Raw genomic sequence first — 25,478 nt, forward strand, 5'->3', positions numbered from 1 at the left:
ACATGCACAAAATTTGCCTTTTATAAAAAAAGGAAAATAAGTCGCACATCAAATTAGATTATCTGAATACATTGATTATCGTTGATTATCTAGACACTTTGATCCCAAAAATGTCATGACTAATGATTTTTTTTCTAGCATAAACTTAGTTATTGCTTTTTATTAAGTCTTTTATCCTGGTATTCAATTGTTTTATATTCTGCTTTACCAAAATCTAAAACTCAATTTTAAAAAATTCATCTTCTGTCATTTCACATTTCTGTTAACACAGAAGAGAGAATTGGTGTCATCCGCACTTACCAACCACAATGCTCACACATTAAACTTAAGTGTTGTGAAGTGCCTGGAACACCTCATTCAAAAGTTACTGATATACTGAATGTAAAATGTTTACTACTCTTAAATTTTCCAAGAGACTTGCCAACCAGAATCCTTAATCTTTTCCCCCTTGAAACCCCAAGTCCCCTCATCATGTGGCTTCTCCCAGCCCAAAGGTCTCTGCAGGTGTAAATCACACACCTTTTCCTCACAGTATTGCCCCAAAACTGGCCTCCAGCGCACTACGTGATCATGACCTACCTTTATACAATTGATGTGATTTGCCAAAATCTTTCTTAAACTGTGTTATGGCCTCGGGGGTCTGTTAATGTAGGACCTGTGCCATACCCACTTAAATGCTATTTATCACATCTGACAGGAGTATCAGAATGACAGAAGCTATGAGGAAGCTCTAAGGAAAACAGAAATGCCCAGGAGAAAGAAGCTATGTCGCCTGGCCTTTAGGAGCCAGACGGTTTCAACTCAAATCCAGTTCTACTATTTACTGGCCGTGTCAACTTGGAGTGACTTCGTCACTTTGAGAGTCTGTTCTCACAGCTAGAAATGGAGATACTCATGGTGCTAATTCTTAGAGTGTCTGAGATGATTTTAAAAAAGATAATCAAAGGAGGTAATTAGGTGAAGCCCTCAGGACAATGCCTGGCCCATGGTAAACAATAAATACTAGCTTTTTCAGAGACCTGTTTACCAACTCAGGAACTAAGAATGCCCCGAGATTCAAGATCATTAATTACATCTTTTCGAGGAGCTGGGGTGTATCACATCAGATCACAAGATTCAACACACATCCTGGTTTTTGGCACTTATTAATTCCAGATAGTCCATTACAAAATGAAATTTATTTTAGGAAAGAAATGCAAACAGCTCTGCAGTGTTAATCAATTATGCAAAGCTGTGTGGTCAGAGGAGGCAGCCCTCAGTCTCACTGAACCTCTCCCTGAGACATGAACTTGGAACATGAGCTGAAAACCCCACCCCCTTTATCCCTGCGGAGCCAACCCACCTGCAAAGGAAGTTCATCCCAGTCCCCCAAATGCTTAAAGAGAAAATAACCCTGAAATTATATTCAGTTTATCTACTCAAAACTGAATTCCTCTCTTAGCTCTTTCCCAAATTATAACCCCTAGACATTTTTCCTTCTTTCCACCAGTATTTATTAGCACTCATTATATGTCAAACCCTGTGCTGGGCTTTGGGGATAGGATGCAAACAGCCACAGTCCCTTCCCTTTTTTGAAAGCTGAGAAGAATTTTCCCCTTTAGAAAACCCATACCCACTAGATTTAAGTTTTTAAAAATTCACTTCAGAGTAATGTGAAGTTATGTGGAATAGATAGGACTGCTGGGCTATTGGGTGAAACAAGCATTGACAAAAGGGTCCTCATGGCATACAAAACTATACATCCCAAACTATACGTCCACACATACCTGAACATTCGTCCCCAGTCTTCCCTTTGAGGAAGGGAATGTTCCCTTTGTTAGGGACCCACCCGACCATGGAAGATATCTGTTTCTGCTACCATTTTCTCAGGTGGACAGTGCCACCTCTTTCCTTCCAGATCTGTTGCAAGCTCTCACCTCCTCCCCCAGTCCTCCTCAGGAATCCTTTCCTCTCATCCAAATATAGCACTTCCTTAAGGCACACCTCCCCCGACACACACCAGCTGAAAGCTTCAAAGGGGTAAGGATGTCTATTTTTTCACCTCTGTATGCCACATAACACGGACCCCATTGTCCTGTGTTCTTTCATACATAAATATATATCCCCGATATGGTATGAATGTCAAGACAATGAGGGGATGTGCTGAGGTGGGGGGCAGCTTTCCTTCTCATAAAGTGGCTGAAGCAGAACAGCTGCCTCCCCAGGTCCCCAGAAAGGGCACCATCAACTGCCACAGGACATCTACAATGGTACTGCTTTCCCAGGGAGCCGAAGCTGGCTCTGGTCCCTCCATGCTCCTGGCTTCATCTTGACATTCTCCAGCATCCTCTTCCCATGTCAGAACCTCCATAAACCTAACTGGAAGATGGGTAGGGGGAGGGATAAATTGGGAGATTGGGATTGACATATACACACTACTATATACAAACTAGATAACTAATAAGAACCTACTGTATAGCCCAGGGGACTCTTCTCAATACTCTGTAATGACCTATATGGGAAAAGAATCTAAAAAAGAGTGGATATATGTATATGTATAACTGATTCACTTTGCTGTACAGCAGAAACTAACTCAACATTTTAAATCAACTATACTCCAATAAAAATTTAAAACGAAAAAAAAAATTGGAGGAAGGAAATAAATTCTCAACCCGACAAACCTATACCAAGTGCAGCATTTCACACATGAACCAGGAGCAAGTTAAATCTCTGGAGTCCCAAACCAAAGAGCAACCTGAGAAAGAGTTAACACCAATCTATGCAACTGTGCACAAAAACGATCCATGGTTCTGTCTTTTAAAGAGAGGGAGAGAGAGAGAGAAGTAAATGAATGTTTAACCAAAGGCTAGAGCTCCATTTTCTGTTAAATTTGATTATTTTTTAACCACATCTTTGAAATAACATTGTTGGTAGTTTTCCCACTAAAATTGTAGGATAACAAGGAGGACAAGAAAAATGCATTACAAGAACATACTTCAACATTAAGGCTTTCACACACAGCTATCGCTCCTCATTACCAATCTTGCTTTTCAAGAGTTCTTCTAATCCTAGCTATTTCATGCAGCATCAGGATGGCATTTCGGCTTATCTATATAAAGCAAAAGCTCCCAAGGTTGTGTTTATTCAAGTCAGATCTTCAGAAACAATGTGAAAGGCAAGACGTTTAAAAAAAAAAGCAAATAATTTAGTTGCAATTATTATGTGAAATTTTATGTGAGAATGTATGTAAAATTGTTCACACATTTGTATTTAGGTGCCAGGTTAAGATATTTTTTAAAACACTATAAATCCAAAGGGATGATTAAATCATCCTTTAAAAGAATTTATATGTATATATGATAACTGGCTAGGATATCTGCTTTGTGACATTTTAACAGTACACAACAGCATTTTTTTCCATCAGTGATTCCCTCCAGGTTTTTGTCTAGGAAAAAAAAAATTCATACCTATTTTCCCAGAGGAAAATAGGAAACAATTGGAAAAAAAAATTGGAAACAAATTTTCATTATCCTTTTTAAGAAAAATAAGCTCTTGTCCATCACGATTGTAAACATACATGTCTAGATGTAGGTTTTACGTGCAGAAGTCTCTGAGAAATATTATAGGTAGTGACCACCCACTATGACCAGGCTAGTGAAGGTGGGGGCTGAGGAGGCTGGCTAGACAGACAAGCCCATCTGACCCAACAAAACAGTCCACGGAAGTATCACCTGGCTGAACTGCTTGGGTCCAGTGAGGGTGAGCTGTCCAGCTGACCTCCTTGACTCTGATGCCAACTGTGGAAAGATTTTTGAGGGTAAAATTACTCTGGGCTGAGACTTCCAGGGTAGGCGGGAAGCCCCTGAACCTGTACCTGCCCCAACCTTCCTGCACGGAGCAGTGGGGGACAGCACAACAACAACCAACGTGGAGAACGCTGCTTGCAGCAGTGCCAAGGAGAGGAGGAGTGCAGACACCCGAACATCAAGACGGTCGCCAAAAAGGCTGAGATGAACAACACGGCGGGGAGGAAGGGTAAAAAATTAACCGAAAGCTAAAACTAATGTCTAATTCATCTGTGAACAAGTCATTTGATTTTAAAGCCAAACCACAGAATTTTTAATAATTTAATACGAAAGCCTATTTTTCAATTCAAAAATGAGAATCCTGCCACTAAAGAATACTTACCATGCTTTGCTGTATACCTGAAACTAACACAACATGGTAAACCAATTATACTTCAATTAAAAAAATAATAATCTATTAAAAAAACCCACTCTTTTACTCAACATTGCTAATTATTAGAGAAATGCAAATCAAAACTACAATGCAGTATCACCTCACATTAATCAGAACAGCCATCTTCAAAAAGTCTACAGGGCTTCCCTGGTGGCGCAGTGGTTGAGAGTCTGCCTGCCAATGCAGGGGACACGGGTTCGAGCCCTGGTCTGGGAGGATCCCACATGCCGCGGAACAACTCGGCCCGTGAGCCACAATTACTGAGCCTGCGCGTCTGGAGCCTGTGCTCGGCAACGAGAGGCCGCGATAGTGAGAGGCCCGCGCACCGCAATGAAGAGTGGCCCCCGCACCGCGATGAAGAGTGGCCCCCGCACCGCGATGAAGAGTGGTCCCCGCTTGCCACAACTGGAGAAAGCCCTCGCACAGAAACGAAGACCCAACGAAGCCATACATACATAAAAAGAATGTAAGCAGAGAAGAATAGCATTAAAATAAATAAATAAATAAATAAAATTTAAAAAAAAAAAAAAAAAAAAAGTCTACAAATAATATGGGACGTCCCTGGCGGTCCAGTGGTTAAGACTCCAAGCTTCCACTGTAGGGGGCATGGGTTCGATCCCTGGTTGGGGAACTAAGATCCCTCATGCCGTGCAGCGTGGCCAAAAAAAAAAAAAAGTCCACAAATAATAAATTCTGGAGAGGGTGTGGAGAAAAAGAAACTCTCCTACACTGTTGGTGGGAATGCAAACTGGTACAGCCATCACAGAGAACAGTATGAAGGTTCCTTAGAAAACTAAAAACAGAGTTACCACATGATCCTGCAATCCCACTCCTGGGCATAGATCTGGAGAAAACTATAATTTGAAAAAATACATACACTTCAATGTTCATTGCAGCACTATTTACAATAGCCAAGACATGGAAGCAACCCAAGTGTCCACGGACAGATGAATGGATAAAGAAGACATGAGATATATAAAGAAATAGATAGATAGATAGATACACACATACATATATACATACAGATACAATGGAATATTACTCAGCCATAAAAAAATGAAATAATGCCATTTTCAGCAACATGGATGGACCTAGAGATTATCATACTAAGTGAAGTAAGTCAGATAAAGACAGATATATGATATCGCTTATCTGCGGAATCTAAAAAAAATGATAAAATGAACTTATGTACAAAACAGAAATAGACCCACAGACATAGAAAACAAACTTACGGTTACCAAAGGGGAAAGGAGGGGGCAGGGAGGGATAAATTAGGAGTTTGGGATTAACATATACACACTACTATATAAAACAGATAACCAACAAGGACCTACTGTATAGCACAGGGAACTATACTCAACATTTTGTAATAACATATAAGGAAAAAGAATCTGAAAAAGAATATATGCACATATATATACACACACATATATCTGTGTGTATAACTGAATAACTTTGCTGTACCCCTGAAACTAACACAACATTGTAAATCAACTATACTTCAATTTAAAAAAATATTAAAAAAAAATATTTACCATGTCAACCAGGTGGAGACAGATATAGAAAGAACTTCCCCTCTGCTGCCTGCACAGGGGCTGGGAGGGAAGGGCAAGGCTCACCTAAACTGGTTCCTAGAGTTTCTACCAACTGCACTTATTTCTGTGGAAAACAAGAAATTCCAGCTAGATCTCCACCTTCTCCTCTCTACTGCTGCTGCTTCTTCTCAAATACCTTTCGTTTGGGTCCAAGTTAATGATTTCAATGTGAAGTACAGGCTGACCATGAGAAACTCCAGAGCCAATAAAAGGGGCAAGAAAAATTAACTGGAACAATTTGTTGGCCCTGAGAGGCCCAGCATGCTCTGAGAGAAAACCGAGGGACCGAGTACTTGTTTAGGGGAACTCCTTCTGATTTTCTAAGATTTGTGTAGAGGAGATAATGACCCAAAAGATATTTTAATAACAAAACAACAAAAACATGTAAATTACAGAGATGAGAAAACCTCTGAGACAATAGCAGAGGCCCAGCTGAGGGCCGGTGGCCTGGCTGGAACATCATTCTTGCTGATGCATCCCAGGACGCCATCATTTCTAATACGTTTTACCTGTCTAGCCCAGCTGATTATCACTAGCAGACAGGAAAATGTATACGGTAATTAGAGTCAGGAAAGCCTAAAATCACCCTCAGGAAATTCCATGTCTCAGCACTTTCTAAACTCCCCTGTCTTCTAGACAGCTCAGTCCTTCTTGTCTCCTTGTTCTTTTATCTCAATCTTTACCGCTAATCCCTCTGTAGGGTATTAATTACTCTGTCACAATTACATTACTCCACAAACAAGGACAACACAAGAAAGTCCAAAATGGATTAACACTGTATTTATTGTATTAACTTAATATACTGTAATTGTATCATTAGTGCATATTTTGTTGGACATTGAAAAGAAAAATATAATTCTTTCCCTTTGCCTTCAGCTCCACTGGCTTTCTGATTTTTTTAAAGCACTAAAAATATTTCAAAGTAACCTGCACAGCCAGTAAATTTGCCTATACATGTGATTTTTGCTTAAGAGACCTGCTGTGTGAAACCAAATTATACTATTTTTCATAAGACTGGTTAGCAGTTGAGGTCACTTAGGGGCCCAGTAGGGAAAAACTCAAATGCTGATCAGGATGACTCAGATGCCTTGAATGACTACCACTAAAATCTGGTTCAAATTGTGATGCCATCTAGGACCAAACTCATGCAAACCAGCAAGGAGAATAAATGCACACTACATATGCACTAACACAGGAAATGAGACAGAAAAGGGTGCAGAAGAGACGGGTTTGCAGTTCTGATAGTAAGTGTAGGAAGGCATCCACCACACAGACCTGAAGAGAAGCCTCACTGACAAAGAAATCTCACCATGATCAACCCTAAATCACAACTGAAAATCACAAGGCTTAGGGCAAACGAGTCTGCAGAACAATTTTTTTTTAGGAGTTCCTCAAGCTCCTTGTAAAATGAAGTCCAAAATACCTTTCCACTAGCTTGTTTTCCACATCACTAAAGTTTAAATATGAATTCACACTATGTTTATCGGTGCCTCCCCAGCACTAATCCCACTACATTGTAATCACACATCCCCTACAAACTCTCTAAAGATAGGGATTATGTTGGCTTTATTGTATCAAAGCATGAGTCCCTAGAATGAAGAAAAGTGTGCATGGTAGCAGGGTACCCACTGAAGAGGTAAAATTAACTACCGTTAATTATGAACTCCCTACGTGAGAAGAAAGCAAAACACAGTCTTTGGGACCATACAAAAAGAGGGGGCGGACCTACTTCCATCTAGAACACAGAAAGTTGTATTTATCCAGAACTCACCAGCTCCCTGTTGACTGAAATAACTTCAGGCAAAGTGGGTTGGAAGTCAAAGCTATGGATGTGATTCCTTTCAATGTCTACTTCATTTTACCAGTTTGGTCTTAGATTTTCACTTCTATTCTTGACACTGCAGTGTCATTTTCCTTCAGTCTGTTTCCCCTTGAGGGTCCACAGAGATCCCATTTCAATGATTAAAAGGAGGGAAAAAATTAGCCCCATGGTCCTGACAAACTTCCAACTTATTAAGAGAGTTGGGAGTGTTGTATGAAGGCAAGAGCTGGTGGGCTCGGACAGCAGAGAGCCCCGGGTTAAACACCTGCTCCGCCACGTAGCCACAGGACCCCGTCCATGTTGTTGGTCCTCACAGCACCGGCGTCCTCACCAGCAATACAGGAATGTGCAACCAGCTCACCCGCACAGGGTTGTTAAGAGAAAGAAGTGGGAGAATATATATATAAAGCGCCTAGCATGGAGCCTGGATCATGGCAGGTGTCAGAGTAAATGGCACTGGACGTTGCCTCTATGCATCGCTTCCCCGCCCCTGTTCCCACCTCTGTGGCATTTACACTCGTACATCCTCGGGAACTCTGCCATACTTGGCCCTTGCTCCTCATACCCCTACCTTCCAACCTCAAATAACCTCCTCAGCCAAAGGCCATGGGACCCCGTATACCCTGTGGCACCAGATCTTGTTTTGAGGAAAATGAGCGGTGAGACCTTACAAAGAAAGACCTTCTGAATAATTCTCGGTATCATAAAGATGCCTGAACCACTCCCATCTTTTAAAAAGTTACTCAGTCCCTCCCATTAAATGTGAGCAGTCAAAACGCTCATCTCTTTTTAAAATTGTCCAGTTACTGAACAAGCATATGCCTCCCTATTATTGAAGCCAGAGACTGTGTATAATACTCAACTCTGCTTCCCAAGCACCTTCATGGTATGTAGCACTTCACATCAATACAAACTGAATACCTGTTGAATGAATAAATAACCAGCAGGTAAGAAAACATTTACAAATGAGGAACGAATATACGAAAGGTATTATACACGGTTCCTACTCTTACCTGCAGACTTCCCAGTTCACAGTCAAAGACCAGAATCCTGTGTCCTACTGAAAAAAACCATTTCCTAGCTAAAAGTCTCTTTTTAAAGATTCTGTGATTGCCTCGGGCTAACTTGTCCATATTCAAGTTTTCAAGAGAAAAAGCCTAAGGGACATCTTGTCTCCTCAAACTACGGCCATGGCAAAGCGTGGTCAACGGGACTTCAGGGAAGGCAGAGTTACCAAGAGAACCAAATGTGCCTTGAATAGCAAGGCACACTTTTGACAATTCATCCTCAGAGCACCCATGGTTCCAGACTCGATCTAATTCTGTCTATTAACAACAAATACCAACAGGAAGAGATTTAAAATTTGAGGACACAGTGCCTCCTCCTTCCCAAGTTTCCCAAGTTGACTGGTGGCCGGCTTCCTTCTCACACTTCCTTCTCACAACTTTACCTCGGACAGAACTCAGAGCAAGTGATTTAATAGGTCAGGACTGACGCTGAAAGAGCCCTACACGTGGAGTCAAGAAGTCTGATGTATAATCCAGACTCTGCCACAACCAGAGGTGTGCCATGGGCGATCTCCTCACCTGGGTGCTGAGACCGCAGAAGATTGTGAAGGCTCCCTGCTGCACCATGACATGCGGCCTACATATTCAGCTGGGAAAATGGGCCAGTTTTGCTCTCTGGCTGCTGACTGAATCCTATTTTTAAATCTTGCTTCTCAGTCTCCTGAAAAAGTTGGCCCGAGAAAATAAGATGCCATGAAACAATATGGAAGAACAGTGCTATTAAACAAAGCAGTGAGAGGCGAGACTCCCTCATGGTAGGTTTGGAATCCAGTGTCAACTGGTAGCTGATCTTCCTATGCCAGTGCTGCCAAAGGCACTGGAAGGTTCTTCTTTAAAAGCAGTCTCACGTGATCAGAGGCCATAATCTGACTTTCTTTTGAAATCTAGGTAAACTGCCTACAATTAATTTAAAAGTAGTATTCTGGAAATATTACCAGAAGAATAAACCTCTCTCACTTCTTCTCCTTCCTCTCTCTTCTCTATTAACCACTGAAGACACTCTGGAAAAATCCAACCTTTCCCCATTAACTGCCTTCTCAGCACACAGAAGCCATATGGAAGGTCTGCAGCATGCCTTGCACAATTCCTGAGCCAGGGCACTGTCTCCAAGGTAACAAGTAAGGGAAAAAAAACAGAGATAGGTCTAGCACATTTAATATGCAGATGAACTAGGTCCCTCAGTAGTATTTCACTAACAGGCAAGACGATAGATTAAAGCCTTCTATTCTGTCTTCTCCATTTATAGGAGGAAGAATTTATTTGAGGCATTTACCACAGACACAGTGATTCTTCTCTGGCAACGTTGTTTCCGAAACACAAAACTCCAAAGAGAGTTTGTTACAGTTAATCAAGTGAAAAGGAGCTTCTGTTGAGAAAGTCTAAATGGAAAAAGGAACGGGGGTCCCGGAGCAATGGATCTAATCCTAGACACTTGTTTCTGCAGTTTGTTTACAGATAACAAACAACGGCACAGCACATGCATCCTCGCCGACTCTCCACACAGCAGGCGGCCAGAATCCTGTTCTTCCCACCAAGCCAGCGGCATTCACAAGAGACTCACAGTTCCCGAGCCGGAGGAGTGACTCTGGCTTCCACATGGGAAAGGGGAGCCAAGGAGGTGGCGCTGTGTCCTGCGCCTGCACAAAGGCAGGGAGCTGAATGCGCTGGCAGTTGGGAGGCAGAGGGGGGCCCAAAGCCAAGGGTGAGGGGCCGAGGGGGCGCAGCTTTTCCTCTGATGGATATCCTCCGATGGCCAGCCTGCAGCGCTGCCGTCACACACGCCAACGGCTGCTTCCCAGCCCTCCTTCCAGAAGAATGAAAGGAGCCACAGAAAGTAAGGGGGGCGTTGGGCGCGATGGGTCAATTCGCAATACTGCAGCAACAAAAACAAATAGCTGCTCTGGGGAGACGGGGGCAGAGATGATGAAGAATCGTGTGTGTGTACCAATTAGAGGGCCCTGCTTCGCACAGGCAGGGCCGCCCCCCCCCCCCACCGCGACAGGACCCCGAAGCACTGGGACACCATGATTTCTAGTGTTCTCAGTTGAAAACAAAGACCCGTTGTGTTTTCCCGGGCAGCCATGATGCCAATTTGTCTCACACCTTCCAAAGAGGCCTAATTATTAGTCTCTTCCTCGGCTGTCTGCCTTTTTTCTCAGCTTCGTGAAGAGTAAGCATATTTCACTACTCTAAAGGCGGTGGGCAGGGGTCGGGGAGACACGGTCAAGTCAGGAAGAGGAACGCCTTCCGTCCAGACCTCAGGGAAGCAAGGCGCTCACGCCATCTTCACAGAGACCAGGGCGCTTGGACCCTGGTCCCCGCGGCCCAGCCATTTCCAACTTTTCTAACAATCATCAGCCCCGTTGGCATTTCCCTGAAGGCATTCCCTACACTTTCCGCCCTGTCCTTTTACTTGGAGTTCTTAAGTGAAACCCAACGGCCGGCCGGCCTCCGGCCGAGCGCAGGCCTGTACTGTCTATTCTGCAAACTGGATATTCTGTGTCTCACTTTTGAAAGTCCTTTCATTTTCCTGTTTTGTAAAAAAGTGGTCGAACGTTGGAAAGGAATTAGCTTCACCATATCCTGCAGGACGAAAAAATAAAATAGAGAGTCATAAGGCTTCCAAGACATCACTGAGTCTTTTAAATGAGCCAACTGTGCCAGTAGTCACATGAATGCGGTGACCGGTAACGGAGCCCGCAGAGGATCACAAAATTTGTTTCTACCATATGTCTCACTAAGTAAAGAAAAGGCAGTGCTGGGTGTTGACTTAAAAAAAAAATTTTTTTTTAATCAACTCTGTTCCTGAGTCTGTCACTTCTGAAAAAATAAATTTTTTAATTACCATTGCCCATTTTAAAAAAATCTCTTTTCTCTTCCCAGAGGTCTTTCAACTTATTCTTCACTATTTGTAAAAATCTTCCAGTTTTCCCATTATTCCCAATGCTTGGAAATAAAGGACACAGATAATAGGATTAAACAACAGAAAAAGAAAGCCAAAGAAAATTCAGTTATGATATTCACAGAGATGAGTTTGCCCTACAGCATATCGATCTGTCCTAAAAGAGCCTCACCAAAGGGAAATTTAAACTTCACAATTATTTGTGTGCTCTCAGAAGTCTTCAAATATTGTTTCTCCAATGTGAGCATTGAAATAAGGTCATTGAATTTACATTTAATAACATCTTACATTTGTAGAGTGCTTTGATTTTTAAGGTATCTTCATTTATAATGTATCATTATAAATGTCACATTTATTTTTTGATAAAAAGCCTAGAAGGTTGGCAGGAAAGTAAGCTACTACTATCACCTTCTACAGATGAGAAAAGTGAGGCCCAGAACAGGTAAGAGGCCTGGAAAATGATACACAGCTAGAAGGTGACTCAACTTCACACCCTTGACCCCTAATCCAGAGCTCGTTCTGCAACAACTCCTCCACCACCACCAGCAATGCTCTCTAGGTGGGGAGAAATCACCCTGGACTGGTCCATGCTGGAAACAAGACGCACCTCACCTTTAACGCCGGCCAATTGTAGGCCACCACACTGTGAATTCCTGCACACTGATCGGAAAATTAGGGTGGGCATATGTTTGCATTATAATATTTCTTAAGGGTCAACTAATCCCCTAGAACTAAAACCAATCCTGGCCTGGAAGCACCACTGAAGCCCCCGGCCCCATCCCCATCCAAGTGTGTGTTTCACAGCCTGATCGCTGGCCTGACTTAGAGAAGAGACCGGAAATACTCCCAGGGCTTTCGCTTGAGGCCTCTGATGATGGCGCTAACAGACAAAGGAAGAGAGCAGGCGATTATCAAAGAATTTAATTCTCTAGAAACACGAATTTCGAGTAATTGATGAGAGGGTGAGGGGCGCCTTTCTTTCCTCCGTAGCAGGATTTCTTTATATTAGCTGGATAATTGCTTCCGTTCTCCAATTGCCTAGACCCACAACTAGGGAGTGGCACGCCATCCACATGCGGACTACCAGACTTAGACTCAGAACGGAAACACCCATGATGGATTTAATAATTAACTTCTTTACAAATACTTTGCCCTGGCACAAAAATATTCATTACCTTGTGTTAAGTGTGTTTTCTCTGACCAAGTTGTAAAATGTTGGAGCAAAATACACTGAATCTCTATGTGGTGTTGCAGTGTCAGTAGAAGCATATCAAGAAAATGTTGCCATGGAAGGTGAGGTTCTCCTCCCTCTTTTTCTTTTAAGAATCTGAGTTATTTCATTAGCACATCAAGCTCCATTTACACAGTCGCACCTCCTCTCTCCTGCACTGCAGTCACAAGTAACGAGCCTCCAATGATCGGATTTATTCTCCGCATCCCAGCCTGCTGTCCGCAATTCCAGTCACATCGCTGCATATCGTGAAGGCGAAGTACACAACACAGGCCAGGAAATGAAGGTGCACCACCTCCATTTCCAAAGGTACTACGTATTAACAAACATTTAGCACGTGGTCTAAAACTCTTCTCACTTCATTCTCATCATTCAAGCATTTTATAAAATGAATATGGTGCTACTGGACATATAGTTGTACGTATGTAACAGGGACCAGAGTCAGAAAGAGCTACTCAACAAAGAACGGAAACAGACTCAGGTTTACCAACTGCCTATTGTGTGCCAGGCACACCACCAAGCACTGTCTCTTCTTGCATCTCATTTTCCAGAAAACTCTGTGAAGTTGATATCCCCGTTTTACAGATGAGGAAACTGAGGCTCAAAAGATGAATTAATTTGTCCAAAGTTACAGTGCTGGCCAGTGTCATGATTTGAACATGGGTCAAACTCCAGGTCTAGTGCAATTTCTACTCATTTCCTAAACCAGGGTGAAGTGGTTTAACCTAGCGACCAGCATGAAGAAAGACTGGAGTTGATCTTGAAGAAGCTGAGAACTGCCTGTGATCTAATCTGCTTCTATGAGGGTAGGATAACTCCGGGCCATAAACAGTCTGGCAATACAGTTGGACTTGGTCTTGGACGCCAAATATTATCTAGATCAACAGACCTCATCCCCTTGAAAATTCAACAACCCGTCCCAATCCACCTCAACTCATGTTTTCCATGCCAAACATACAACATACTGATTTCTTCCGACATTTCCCTTTAATTTGGGGTTCATCAAATTTAGGTTTACCTTGACAAGATAACAGCTATGAAATTTTGAGGTCTTCAAATAACTGACTTTCCAAATAACCAGCCATCAGTGCAGGAAACGGAGAAGGCAAGAAGGGACACACATTTTGGGAAATTCAGTAAACCTCAAATATCTGTGTGTGGATCAGGTAGGAAATCAACTTCCCTTGTTTTTTGCCGTCAGCGATAGCTCATTAGAAACCAGCATCTCTGCCCCGCCAAGCTTCTCCTGTGTTTTGTGTTTTCTCTTAATTTCAGGGGTATGAGAGATGGCCTGTTTTTCTGAGTTCAAAGGCAGGAGCAACAGGAACTGAAGAGTTACTTAACAGAAAAGAATCAGGACAAGAGGAAGATGTGCCAGCAAATGATTCTGTCCTGTTGTTATTTATACTCCTTAAACAATAGAAGTGTAACATTTGCCAAAGACCTACAGGAAAATCCTGTTAAAACATACACTTTAAAAAGTCTCCAAAAGCTTTCTGAAAATAGCACATAATCCAGAAGGCTATTTAAAAAGAATCAAAATGGACCAATAATATAAAGTGCAGACAATCCCCAATTTCATACAGATTATAATCTAAAAAGTCATTTTTAAATTGACTTTTTGACTTGGGAAGTAATACGTCTATAGAGCAAGGTAATAAGGAGTAGTAATATTTACAAAAAAAAAAAAAAAAAAACCCCGTGAATGTCTTCACTTTTTAACAGAAACTTTTAAAACAGCAACTCTGAGGTATATTTATTTAGAATACACTCATTCAGGATGCACAGTAAAGGGTGTTTTGACAATTATATACACCATGTAGTCATTCCACATCAAGATATAGAACATTTCCACCACCCAAAAAAATTCCTTTGTTAATTCTGCCATGCCAAGCCCCAGGCAACAATTGATCTGCTTTCTATAAATACAGGCTGCTTTTGCCTATTCCAGAACTTCATATAAATGGATTCATGTAGTATGTATTCATTTATGCCTCACTGCTTTGACTAGGCACACAACATTTCTGAGACTCAGGCATGTCACTGTCTATACCCATAGTTCAGTCCTTTTTTTTTTTTTTTTTTGCTGAGCAGGATTCTGTTGTATGGATATATCATAATTTGTTTCACTGGGTGATGATACTTGGGTTGTTTCCAGTTTTGAGCTATTATGAATAATGCTGCTGTGAATATTCACACACAAGTCTTTTTGTGGACATATGTTTTAATTACTTTGGAAACTCTAAATGGTTTTCCAACATGACTGTACCATTTTACATTGCAATTAATGGTGAAGTTTAAAAGCTGACCCACAAATGTCTTTTCAATCTGCTCTGTGCCTGATACTATCCTAGTTTAAAAAAAAAAAAAGGTCTGCAGTATAAGAGAGTTGTTGAGAAGAAATTCCTCCCTATTTTTCTATTGGCAAAACTCTTTTGGCAAAACTAGAAGCACTTCGCCCATTTCAAAAAAAAATTTTTTTTTGACAAAGCGCCATTTATGCACTTCTCCCTCACTCCTTCTCCATAGATGCCTTAGTGCTCACAGCCCTTATACTAACCTTACTCTAAATCCCTGATGAAGCTACAGAACTGGCCCAGCTCACTTCCAAAGTGTTCCATTTTCCAAAGCTACATTCTTCCCCTTGCCTTCCTCTCCCATTACAAATCAAAACTTCTGCTCCTCTGTTTAACTGCTCGCGTTTAGGAATTAGGAAGGCAATCTCATTCAACGGACCTTTGCATGAAGGACTGCTTAAATGAAGATGTTCAAAAAAAGATTAGAGGGCTTCCCTGGTGGCACAGAATCTGCCTGCTAATGCAGGGGACACGGGTTCGAGCCCTGGTCTGGGAAGATCCCACATGCCGCGGAGCAACTGGGCCCGTGAGCCACAACTACTGAGCCTGCGCGTCTGGAGCCTGTGCTTCCGCAACAAGAGAGGCCACGATAGTGAGAGGCCCGCGCACCGCAATGAAGAGTGGCCCCCGCTCGCCGCAACTAGAGAAAGCCCTCGCACAGAAACGAAGACCCAACACAGCCATAAAAATAAATAAATAGGCAAAAAAAAAAAAAAAAAAAGATTAGAGATGGCTGTCTATAATTCTACAATATTGTTCTTATTCCAAATGAGTCCCTAACAGCAGTGCAATAAAGTAGAGTGAAATAACAAAAGGTGGGTGTACAAGTTAAGGCAGGAGAAGATATTTTATCATTTTAGGATAGAAAGTTCACCGTGTTTATAAACTAGACCTGCCTAGTGATATTCTGTCCCCCAAAATTATTTCTGGTTTTCACCATTTCTTTCCTTCCTCTGTACCTCTGAACTCACAAATTCTCAACAAGTCTCAGATTCTTTTTACGCTAAACCCGTAGTAACAGCAAGCATGATGGTGGCAAGGGGATGTCATTTGTAAGCTGGATGCTGCTATCTATACTAGAATAAGGTCTTGAACAATCACTTTACCTACCAGTTCCTTTAGCCTTCATCCTCCCAGGTACTTTGCTCTATGGCATTCTTGCAACAAATACACACATACCTTGTTGAAGAATCCCCCAGCCACATCATTAACATCACATGTTTTCATGATGTTCTGAAAGGACATTTGCCATGGGCCTATTGTAAAGGATCAGATTTCAGAAACTCAAGCCTGAAAGCAGTTTTACTATCCAAACAAGTCTGTTATCGATAGATGGCAAGCCTGAAACCATTTCTAGGTAGCCAGCTCGGCACTAGGGCACGGAAGAAAAACCCAGTGCCTTTCATACACCCATGCCACTGTGGTTTTTGTCTTCTCCTACCTCAACTCTCATGAACAAAGTTACCCACAGAGCTTAGATGGACAGCCAGGAAATGGATAAACCACTTCTGGCTTACGCAACCGTCTTAGAGTTCTAGTGGAGCAAACACTTTCAAGTGGATGAGAACTCTTTCAACTAAACAGTGTGAAGTGAGCGTACCACACGGGAGTCCAGTTTAATGTGGCAGGCTGATTCTGTGGCAGGTTACTGACACAGCTCTCCTTCACGACGGCAAAGACAGTCGGGCCGCACTGTCTCCTCAGCATTTCTTATCTCCCTCCCCTACTGCTTAGTCTGGAGTCTGAAGCCAGCTCCAGCCAGCAGAGAACAGAAAAGCCACAAAACCCCTCCAATCACTTCCAAGTTGTGCAGACTCTCAGGCAGCCCAATCCTTACAGGCACTTGAGAAACAATTACTTTCTTGAATTTGGGGAATTATTTGGCGTACCACTCAGTTCGCCTACCATTTCCTTTTCCCTGTGTGACGCTTACTTAGCCCTTGGAGCTGTATGAAACTAGCGTGAGCCAGGATGAAAAGAGAGAGGATATTAGCACCCTCAATCATCCAGCATCGCGCAAGCTCCGGGTGGCTCCGTGATTCGGGGGTGCTGCAGCACCAGGTCAGCTCATTACCATCGCTCCAGGAAACGAGGCCAGAACAGTTCACGTAATCACTCTCCCCATCGCCAACCACCCGAACTTCAAATATGTTCTCTTCTTAAGTCTAAACCAAAACAGTTATTTTAGTCAATTCCTGGGCTTCGTGAAGATTTCTGTCCACAAAAATGAGTGTTTTGTAATGCTACGCAGATTCTCACACTGAAAAATCATTCTAACATCTCCTCATCAAAATGACAGAGTCACTGCATCCTTGACACTATGCCGTCCTGGAACTGAAGAGCTGAGATGAATCAGCAATGAATCAACTTATAAAACAGCTAACGTGACATCAGACGTATCAGTAGGAAGAAGGCATGCAAGGACTAGGAAGCAATCGCCCTACCACACCACATGCCGTCTGAGGTTCCAACTCTCAAGATACTGGGACAAGCCCAGGAGGCTTATTACATTTAGAGAAAGATGTGTTCCCAAATGTGTAAAAAAGTTTACAACAATCCTCAAAACCCAAAGAGAAGGGAAATGGAAAAGAGTGTATTTCTTGAGCACATACTATGTGCTTAGTACTCTTTACATGACTCTGTTTAATCTCTAATACAATCCTAAAAAGCAGTCTTCATGCTTTTTGTACAAACTGTGGAAACCAGGACTCAAAGATATGAAGCAGCTTGCTCAGAGACACCCAACTAGGACTCCTCATCCCTCTCTCCCACTCAGACTCACTCTTACAACGTCCAGCTGCTCCCAGGCAGTGCAAATTCAGCAGGTCCAAAACGGAATTCACATCCCATTTGCTCCACATTTTAATTAGGATGTATACTAAATATTTTAAATAAATATTTCCATGAAAGAAGACAGTTCACGATGGTTTAACAATCAATAATAGTAGGTTACTGCTTAATGTGTCTTCACGTATGGGTTTTCAAAAAAATTTTTTGGTGATTTTTTTTGGGGGGGGGAGTTTAAAACAAAGAACTATTTCACAAAGTCTAGTGATCTACTGACATCATCATAAACCCTAAGGCTTGAAAGAGCCAAACAAACATTTTAACAGAACCTCGAAGCAATAACTGGATTATCAGCATGTCAGGGAAAAAAATATGCCAATTATCAAGCAACGACTTGGCTAAAGTTCAACTGTGGGGACGCTAATTAATTCTCCCCAAAAAAGTTGCATCACTCTTCCAAAGCTGGTACCAGGACCGACTTGTGGACAATGCCCCTGACATACAGCTACAGCAGCTGAGAAAAGCAAAGGCCCCTTTGTCCTCCTACCTCTTCCCATGGCAGCTGCTCTCACCGTGCTCTCCTGTAGGACACTTGGAGCCTTTAACACGAAGAACACCCAGAAGACAACAAGCACACAATTTTTAAGCAAAGTATTCTACAGGACACCGCACTTCATTTATAAATGAACTAATTTAAAATGCCTCCTGTTTGGGGACTTCCCTGGCGGTCCAGTGGTTTAGACGCCGCGCTTCCAATGCAGGGGGCATGGGTTCCATCCCTGGTTGGGGAACTAAGATCCCACATGCTGTGTGGGGTGGCAAAACAAACAAACAAACAGGACAAACACAAAATACTCGCACAACAAAACCTTCCAAAGCAATATTAGGTTCTCCTCATGAGCTACTCCAGGAAGATAAGGAAACATCTGTCTGCACCACATACTATTTCTGGATAAAATCATAAGGGAGACAGATAATACTTAAAAACTATGTAAGTATTTAAATATTTTCCACTCCCCACCTCATTCTCTACCTCTCACTCCAGATCAAACACTATTATCAAGGAAATACATTTTGAAGTATTTATGTATTAGGAAATTTTTTTTCTTAGTTTTCCAAAAAAACATAAAAGCTATTATTAGTAATGGCTTAAGTGCCAAAGTTTACCCAACTATTGAACACATACGGAAGGAAATGAGGAATTGAATAAAACATCTTTTGTATTCCTGAATTTTTATGACTTTTGTAAGGAGGAAAAGGAGCAGAAAAAGAAAGCCTTGAAGTTCGGTAATTTGATTCTAAAGAGGCTTTATTGTGATTCACACTCCAAATTTTAAAATCTATTTTCAACTTCATGAGGCGTTTATGAACAGTCATGAAGTGAATGTCCTTTGCAAGAAGGTGAGAGAAACAGTTCTTCGTAAGGGGCAAGGGGCAGACTGGCCATAACAAAGGGCCTTCACGCAGCTCAGCTCCCTGATATTCTGGTCAAGATCCTGAATTCCCATAGCAGAAAACCATCACTGATGCTGGTAGGTCCTGAAGGAAAGCACACTATCACGCCCTGGGCAATTCCAGAGTATAATCTTGCACTGTCAGCTATTACAATTGCTGGCAGCTAAGACAACTAAGTTCTCAGGAAGATGAGAGAGAAAACTCAGAGAGTCACATGCTGGGATCTCATTAGCTAGGTATCCCACACAAAGACTTTCCCTATAAAACAACTGTTGAAGTGGAAAAAGAAGCATTTCCAAATGTTTGGTAAAAGTGCAAAGGATGACACATGCATGGAGACAAGCTGTAAAATCTTAGACATTAACCACAGGCAGTGTCTCACCTACTGAAATAATTTGCTTTCTTTAAATAAGAAAATTCTAATACCCACCATGTTTCTCTTTTTACCTTGGTTTCCAGGAAGGTCAGATTTAAATGTAATGCTCATTTGCAATAACTTCACTAGCCTAAGTTACTTGGTACAATTATTTCCCCCTTCCTCTATGTGGTTTTTATCATTTATTTGTATTTTATCAGTCCTTTTGTCTACAGTTACATTGTTATACTCTTCCTTAAATATTTTTTGCCTACAATAAGAGTACAGTTCGAAAAATTTTTGTAACACCTGAAATAAAATTTATATACACTGTAACTATTAATAAAATGGCATTTTATTTTCTGAGAAAGCGTCAGAAAGAGTTTAACTTGGGAACCTTATCCATTACAGAGTAACATGCTAGACATAAGCTGCCAGTGTGTGACTGAGGAAAAAAAAAAAAAAATCCCTGTTTGAATTCACGGGATTCTCTACTACATTATACAGACATCCCCTTCTCCCCACACAGACAAACACACCTATGATAGGAATCCTTCTCTTAAAAGTCAGTTGAACCCCTTTAGGATTCCGATTTTTAAAAGCCATGTGACTTCTTCCCCAGAAAAACATGAGCCCTCGAATCCACACACACAATGTTTAACACATAATTTAAGGTGTTCACAGACCCCCTCACCCCATCTGGGTTCCTTCTTGCCAGAGAAATGACAGGGAAGATAGTCGGTTTCTACTGCAGGAAGCCACATGGAGTCCTTCCCGCACTCAACATGCCCAGCAGTACAGCTGCACGTGGAGCTAACCCCCCGTTCCTGTCCCAGTGAATCACCACCAAGAGGACCAGTCTTCTGTGAGAGACCAGAGTCCCAACACTGGTGGGTGACAGTGGCAGAATGAAGCCCCGGTCTCCTGACCCCACCAGGAGCTCTAATGATTTTCACCATCTTTACCATTAAGTGATATAGATTTTCTTTTCCTGAAGAGATGCATTCTAACACTTTACCGCTGTTGTGGAAGAAACAGATTAGATATATGCAGCATCTTATTTTTAACCACAAAAAAATTCACACAGTGCTTCCCTCAGTCTCTCCCCTGAGTATTTCTCCCTGATTTGAACCATTTATTTTCCAGTTTTGAGAAATAATGGACCTACATCACTGTATAAGTTTAAGACCTACAGTATAATGGTTTGATTTACATATGTCAATGATTACCACAATAGGTTCAACTATCATGCAACTTCTCATACACAGATACAATAAAAAGGAAAAAAAAAAAAGGAAAAAAATTTCTCCTTGTGATGAGAACTCATAGCATTTACACTCTCAACAACTTTCCTATATATATATAGCAGCGTTAGCTCTGGTCATCATGTTGTACGTTCCATCCCTAGTACCTCATTGTCTTATAACTGGAAATTTGTGCCTTTTGACCACCCTCCTCCAGTTTCCCTCCCAGCCACTGGTAACCACAAGTCTGATCCTTTTTCTCTAAGTTTGGGTTGTTTTTTTTTTTTTTTTAAGATTCCACATATAATGAGATCACACAGTATTTGTCTTTCTCTGTATGATTTATTTCACTCTGCTTAATGCCTTCACGGTCCATCCATGTTGTTGCAAATGGAAGGGTTTCCTCATTTTTTTATAGCTGAATAATATTCCATTGTATATTCATAAAAATATATTGGCCTATAGTTCTCTTTTCTGGGAGTGTCCTTTCGTGGTTTTGGTATCGGGATAACAGTGGCCTCATAAAATGAGTTTGGAATTTTTTGGAAGAGTATAAGAAGGATTGGGGTTAATTCTTCTTTAAATGTTTGATAAAATTCACCAATGATTTGAATTTTTTGAGGACTTTTCCCACTAAGTCCGAAACCTTAGTACTCGCCCTCAAAGACAGCTGTTCGTTTCCTCTTTACCCCATCACTGCCTTAAAATCTTTCCTGTTGTTCCCTCAGATACAATTGCAGTTATCAATAAATGGTACTTATTTCTTTTTATTGAGCAAGGTATCTCTTACCATAAATCAAAGCTTACATCACTCCCTCGTGTAAGACATAAATTTAGAGGGTTTTATATAGCATGTTAGGGTAGACTAGTAAATCACAATGGTCTTGAGGGTAGTAAAACAAATGGATGCAAAAAGAAAGGGAGGGAGGGAGGGAGACAAAGAAAGGAAAAAAACCACCAACACTAAACAGTCCACCTAGACCAGAATTTTCAATCCCAATCATAATATTAAATTCAACTAAAAAGAACTTTTTTTTTTTAAAGAAATACTGTTGCCCAAGTCTCATCTGTAACTAATTTACTCAGAATTGCCGGAGGTGGGAGCTGGACATTGGATATTTTAAAGCTCCTGTGTTACTCCACTGTGGAGGCCAGAGCAGAGAAACACCCAACCCAGCCCTTTTGCTAAGGGAAGTGGGGGGCAGGAAAGAGCATCAGGGCAAAAGCAGAGGTGGTGCCTGGAAGGCTAAAGGGAAAAATCAGACTGTCCCTGTGTGTCCCTTTTTGCTGGTCCTCCCAGTAACAATCACTAAGTTGACACAACGCCAGGTGTCTGCAGGGCATCTGTTCTCTGAGCAATCGTGGGGACAGACAGCAGCCCATGTAGCACAGGGGTCAAGAACATGGCCCCCAACCTAGTCTCCACCCTCTGGGGTTCTGGGTGCAGATGTCCCTTTCACTCATGGGTGTGATAAAGGACAACACTTCCAGCAGCTGTTCACCATCACTACCACCTCTCACTTCAGAGCATTCCTGATGCCCCAAACTCCCCCTCCCTGAAGGTCAAGGTGGAACTTGTCCCCTACCTTAACGAGGCAGGAAGCCCCCCCGCCCCCCAAAACACAGGCCTGGGACAGACCAGGGGAGACAGAGCCAAGAATGAGGGAAAGTGAGCATGACAGCCGGCTCCAGCTTAAGGGTTCTGAGCAGAAAAGGCGCGTGCAGTAAGTCAGAGGCTAACTCCCTGATCTCTGTGGCTTTGTGAGCACCCTGCCTTCATGGAACAAGCAGGAGGGCCCCGCATTCAACACAAACAAGCTAAAAGAATTTGCAGTCATTAGCCCAGCTGCAGTACAGGAAACGCCCCAGGCCGACACAGCCCTCCCTCCTTCTCAAGATCCACTCAGCTGCTATCAGTTGCAAAAATCTTTCTTTTAAAACTTGATGACAGGTAAGCCAACCTCCTTCCTTCCTAAGGTTCAAAATTAGCTGCCAAAGCAGGACCTTTGTCAGGAGTCACTGTTCCAGGCTATCTTACAGGTACCGTCAAATCACTGGACCTTTCAGGAAGAGTCAATACTTAACATGTATTTGTTGAGTGAATGAACTGGACCCCAAGAAACACATTCAAGTATATGTATAAAAAGCAGTCTGCTAAATTTACAGCTACAATACAACCATCATAAAATGTTCTGTTGAAGCCCTTCATTATATATCTTTATTAGCGAACCACTCACCTAGTGTCTCTCACTCACCCTCATGTTACATCAAGAAGGGATGAGGACTTGAATAGACATTTTTCCAAAGAAGACATACAGATGACTAACGTGCACAGGAAAAGATGCTCAAAACTATAAGACACTGATGAAAGAAATTAAAGATGATACAAATAGATGGAGAGATATACCATGTTCCTGGGTTGGAAAAATCAGCATTGTGAAAATGACTATACTACCCGAAGCAATCTACAGATTCAATGCAATCCCTATCAAACTACCACTGGCGTTTTTCACAGAACTAGAACAAAAAATTTCACAATTTGTACGAAACACAAAAGACCCCGAATAGCCAAAGCAATCTTGAGAAAGAAAAACGGAGCTGGAGGAATCAGGCTCCCTGACTTCAGACTATACAACAAAGCTACAGTAATCAAGACAGTATGGTACTGGCACAAAAACAGAAATATAGATCACTGGAACAGGATAGAAAGCCCAGAGATAAACCCATGCACATATGGTCAACTTATTTTTGATAAAGGAGGCAAGAATATACAATGGAGAAAAGATGGCCTCTTCAATAAGTGGTGCTGGGAAAACTGAACAGCTACATGTAAAAGAATGAAATTAGAACACTCCCTAACACCATACACAAAAATAAACTCTAAATGGATTAAAGACCTAAATGTAAGGCCACACACCATAAAACTCTTAGAGGAAAACATAGGCAGAACACTCTATGACATAAATCACAGCAAGATCCTTTTTGACCCACCTCCTAGAGAAATGGAAATAAAAACAAAAATAAACAAATGGAACCTAATGAAACTTAAAAACTTTTGCGCAGCAAAGGAAACCATAAACAAGACAAAAAGACAACCCTGAGAATGGGAGAAAATATTTGCAAGTGAAGCAACTGACAAAGGATTAATCTCCAAAAGTTACAAGCAGCTCATGCAGCTCAAAATCAAAAACACAAACAACCCAATCCAAAAATGGGCAGAAGACCTAAATAGACATTTCTCCAAAGAAGATATACAGATTACCAACAAACACATGAAAGGATGCTCAACATCACTAATCGTTAGAGAAATGCAAATCAAAACTACAATGAGATATCATCTCACTGCAGTCAGAATGGCCATCATCAAAAAATCTACCAACAATAAATACTGGAGAGGGTGTGGAGAATAGGGAACCCTCTCGCACTGTTGGTGGGAATGTAAATTGATACAGCCACTATGGAGAACAGTATGGAGGTTCCTTAAAAAACTAAAAATAGAACTACCATACGACCCAGCAATCCCACTACTGGGCATACACCCTGAGAAAACCATAATTCAAAAAGAGTCATGTACCACAATGTTCACTGCAGCACTATTTACAACAGCCAGGATATGGAAGCAACCTAAGTGTCCATCGACAGATGAATGGATAAAGAAGATGTGGCACATATATACAATGGAATATTACTCAGCCATAAAAAGAAATGAAATGGAGGTATTTGTAATGAGGTGGATGGAGTTAGAGTCTGTCATACAGAGCGAAGTAAGTCAGAAAGAGAAAAACAAATACAGTATGCTAACACATATATATGGAATCTAAAAAAAAAAAAAGGTCATGAAGAACCTAGGGGCAGGACGGGAATAAAGATGCAGATGTAGAGAATGGACTTGAGGATATGGGGAGGGGGAAGGGTAAGCTGGGACAAAGTGAGAGAGTGGCATTGACATATATACACTACCAAATGTAAAACAGATAGCTAGTGGGAAGCAGCCGCATAGCACAGGGAGATCAGCTTGGTGCTTTGTGACCACCTAGAGGGGTGGGATAGGGAGGGTGAGAGGGAGGCTCAAGAGGGAGGGATATGGGGATATATGTATATGTATAGCTGGTTCACTTTGTTATAAAGCAGAAACTAACACACCATTGTAAAGCAATTATACTCCAATAAAGATGTTAAAAAAAAAAAAAGATGCTCAACATCACTAATTATTAGAGAAATGCAAATCAGAATCACAATCAGGTATCACCTCACATCTGTCAGAATGGCTATCATCCGTAAGTCTACAAGTGGGGGACTTCCCTGGTGGTCCAGTGGTTAAAACTTCATCTTCCAATGCAGGGGGTGTGGGTTTGATCGCTGCTCGGGAAGCTAAGATCCATATGCCTCGCGGCCAAAAAACCAAAACATAAAAAAACAGAAGCAATATTTTAACAAATTCAATA

General features: G+C 41.7%; 1 protein-coding gene across 2 annotated transcripts in view; it reads right to left on the reverse strand.

Moving 5' to 3' along the window:
• Positions 1–25,478, reverse strand: part of TSPAN5 (tetraspanin 5) — a 177,232-nt gene that overhangs the window by 103,046 nt on the left and 48,708 nt on the right. Inside the window, exon 1 of one of the 2 annotated variants that reach the window (XM_036853553.1) lies at positions 5,754–5,916. The exons of the other annotated variant lie outside the window; for it this stretch is intronic. Coding sequence (XP_036709448.1) covers positions 5,754–5,756 — 3 coding nt within the window. The 5' untranslated portion in view covers positions 5,757–5,916. Of the gene's footprint in view, positions 1–5,753; positions 5,917–25,478 lie in introns of those variants that run through there. 2 annotated transcript variants of the gene reach the window in all.

Source organism: Balaenoptera musculus, chromosome 5 (genome assembly GCF_009873245.2).
Source record: "Balaenoptera musculus isolate JJ_BM4_2016_0621 chromosome 5, mBalMus1.pri.v3, whole genome shotgun sequence".
NCBI lineage: Eukaryota > Metazoa > Chordata > Mammalia > Artiodactyla > Balaenopteridae > Balaenoptera > Balaenoptera musculus.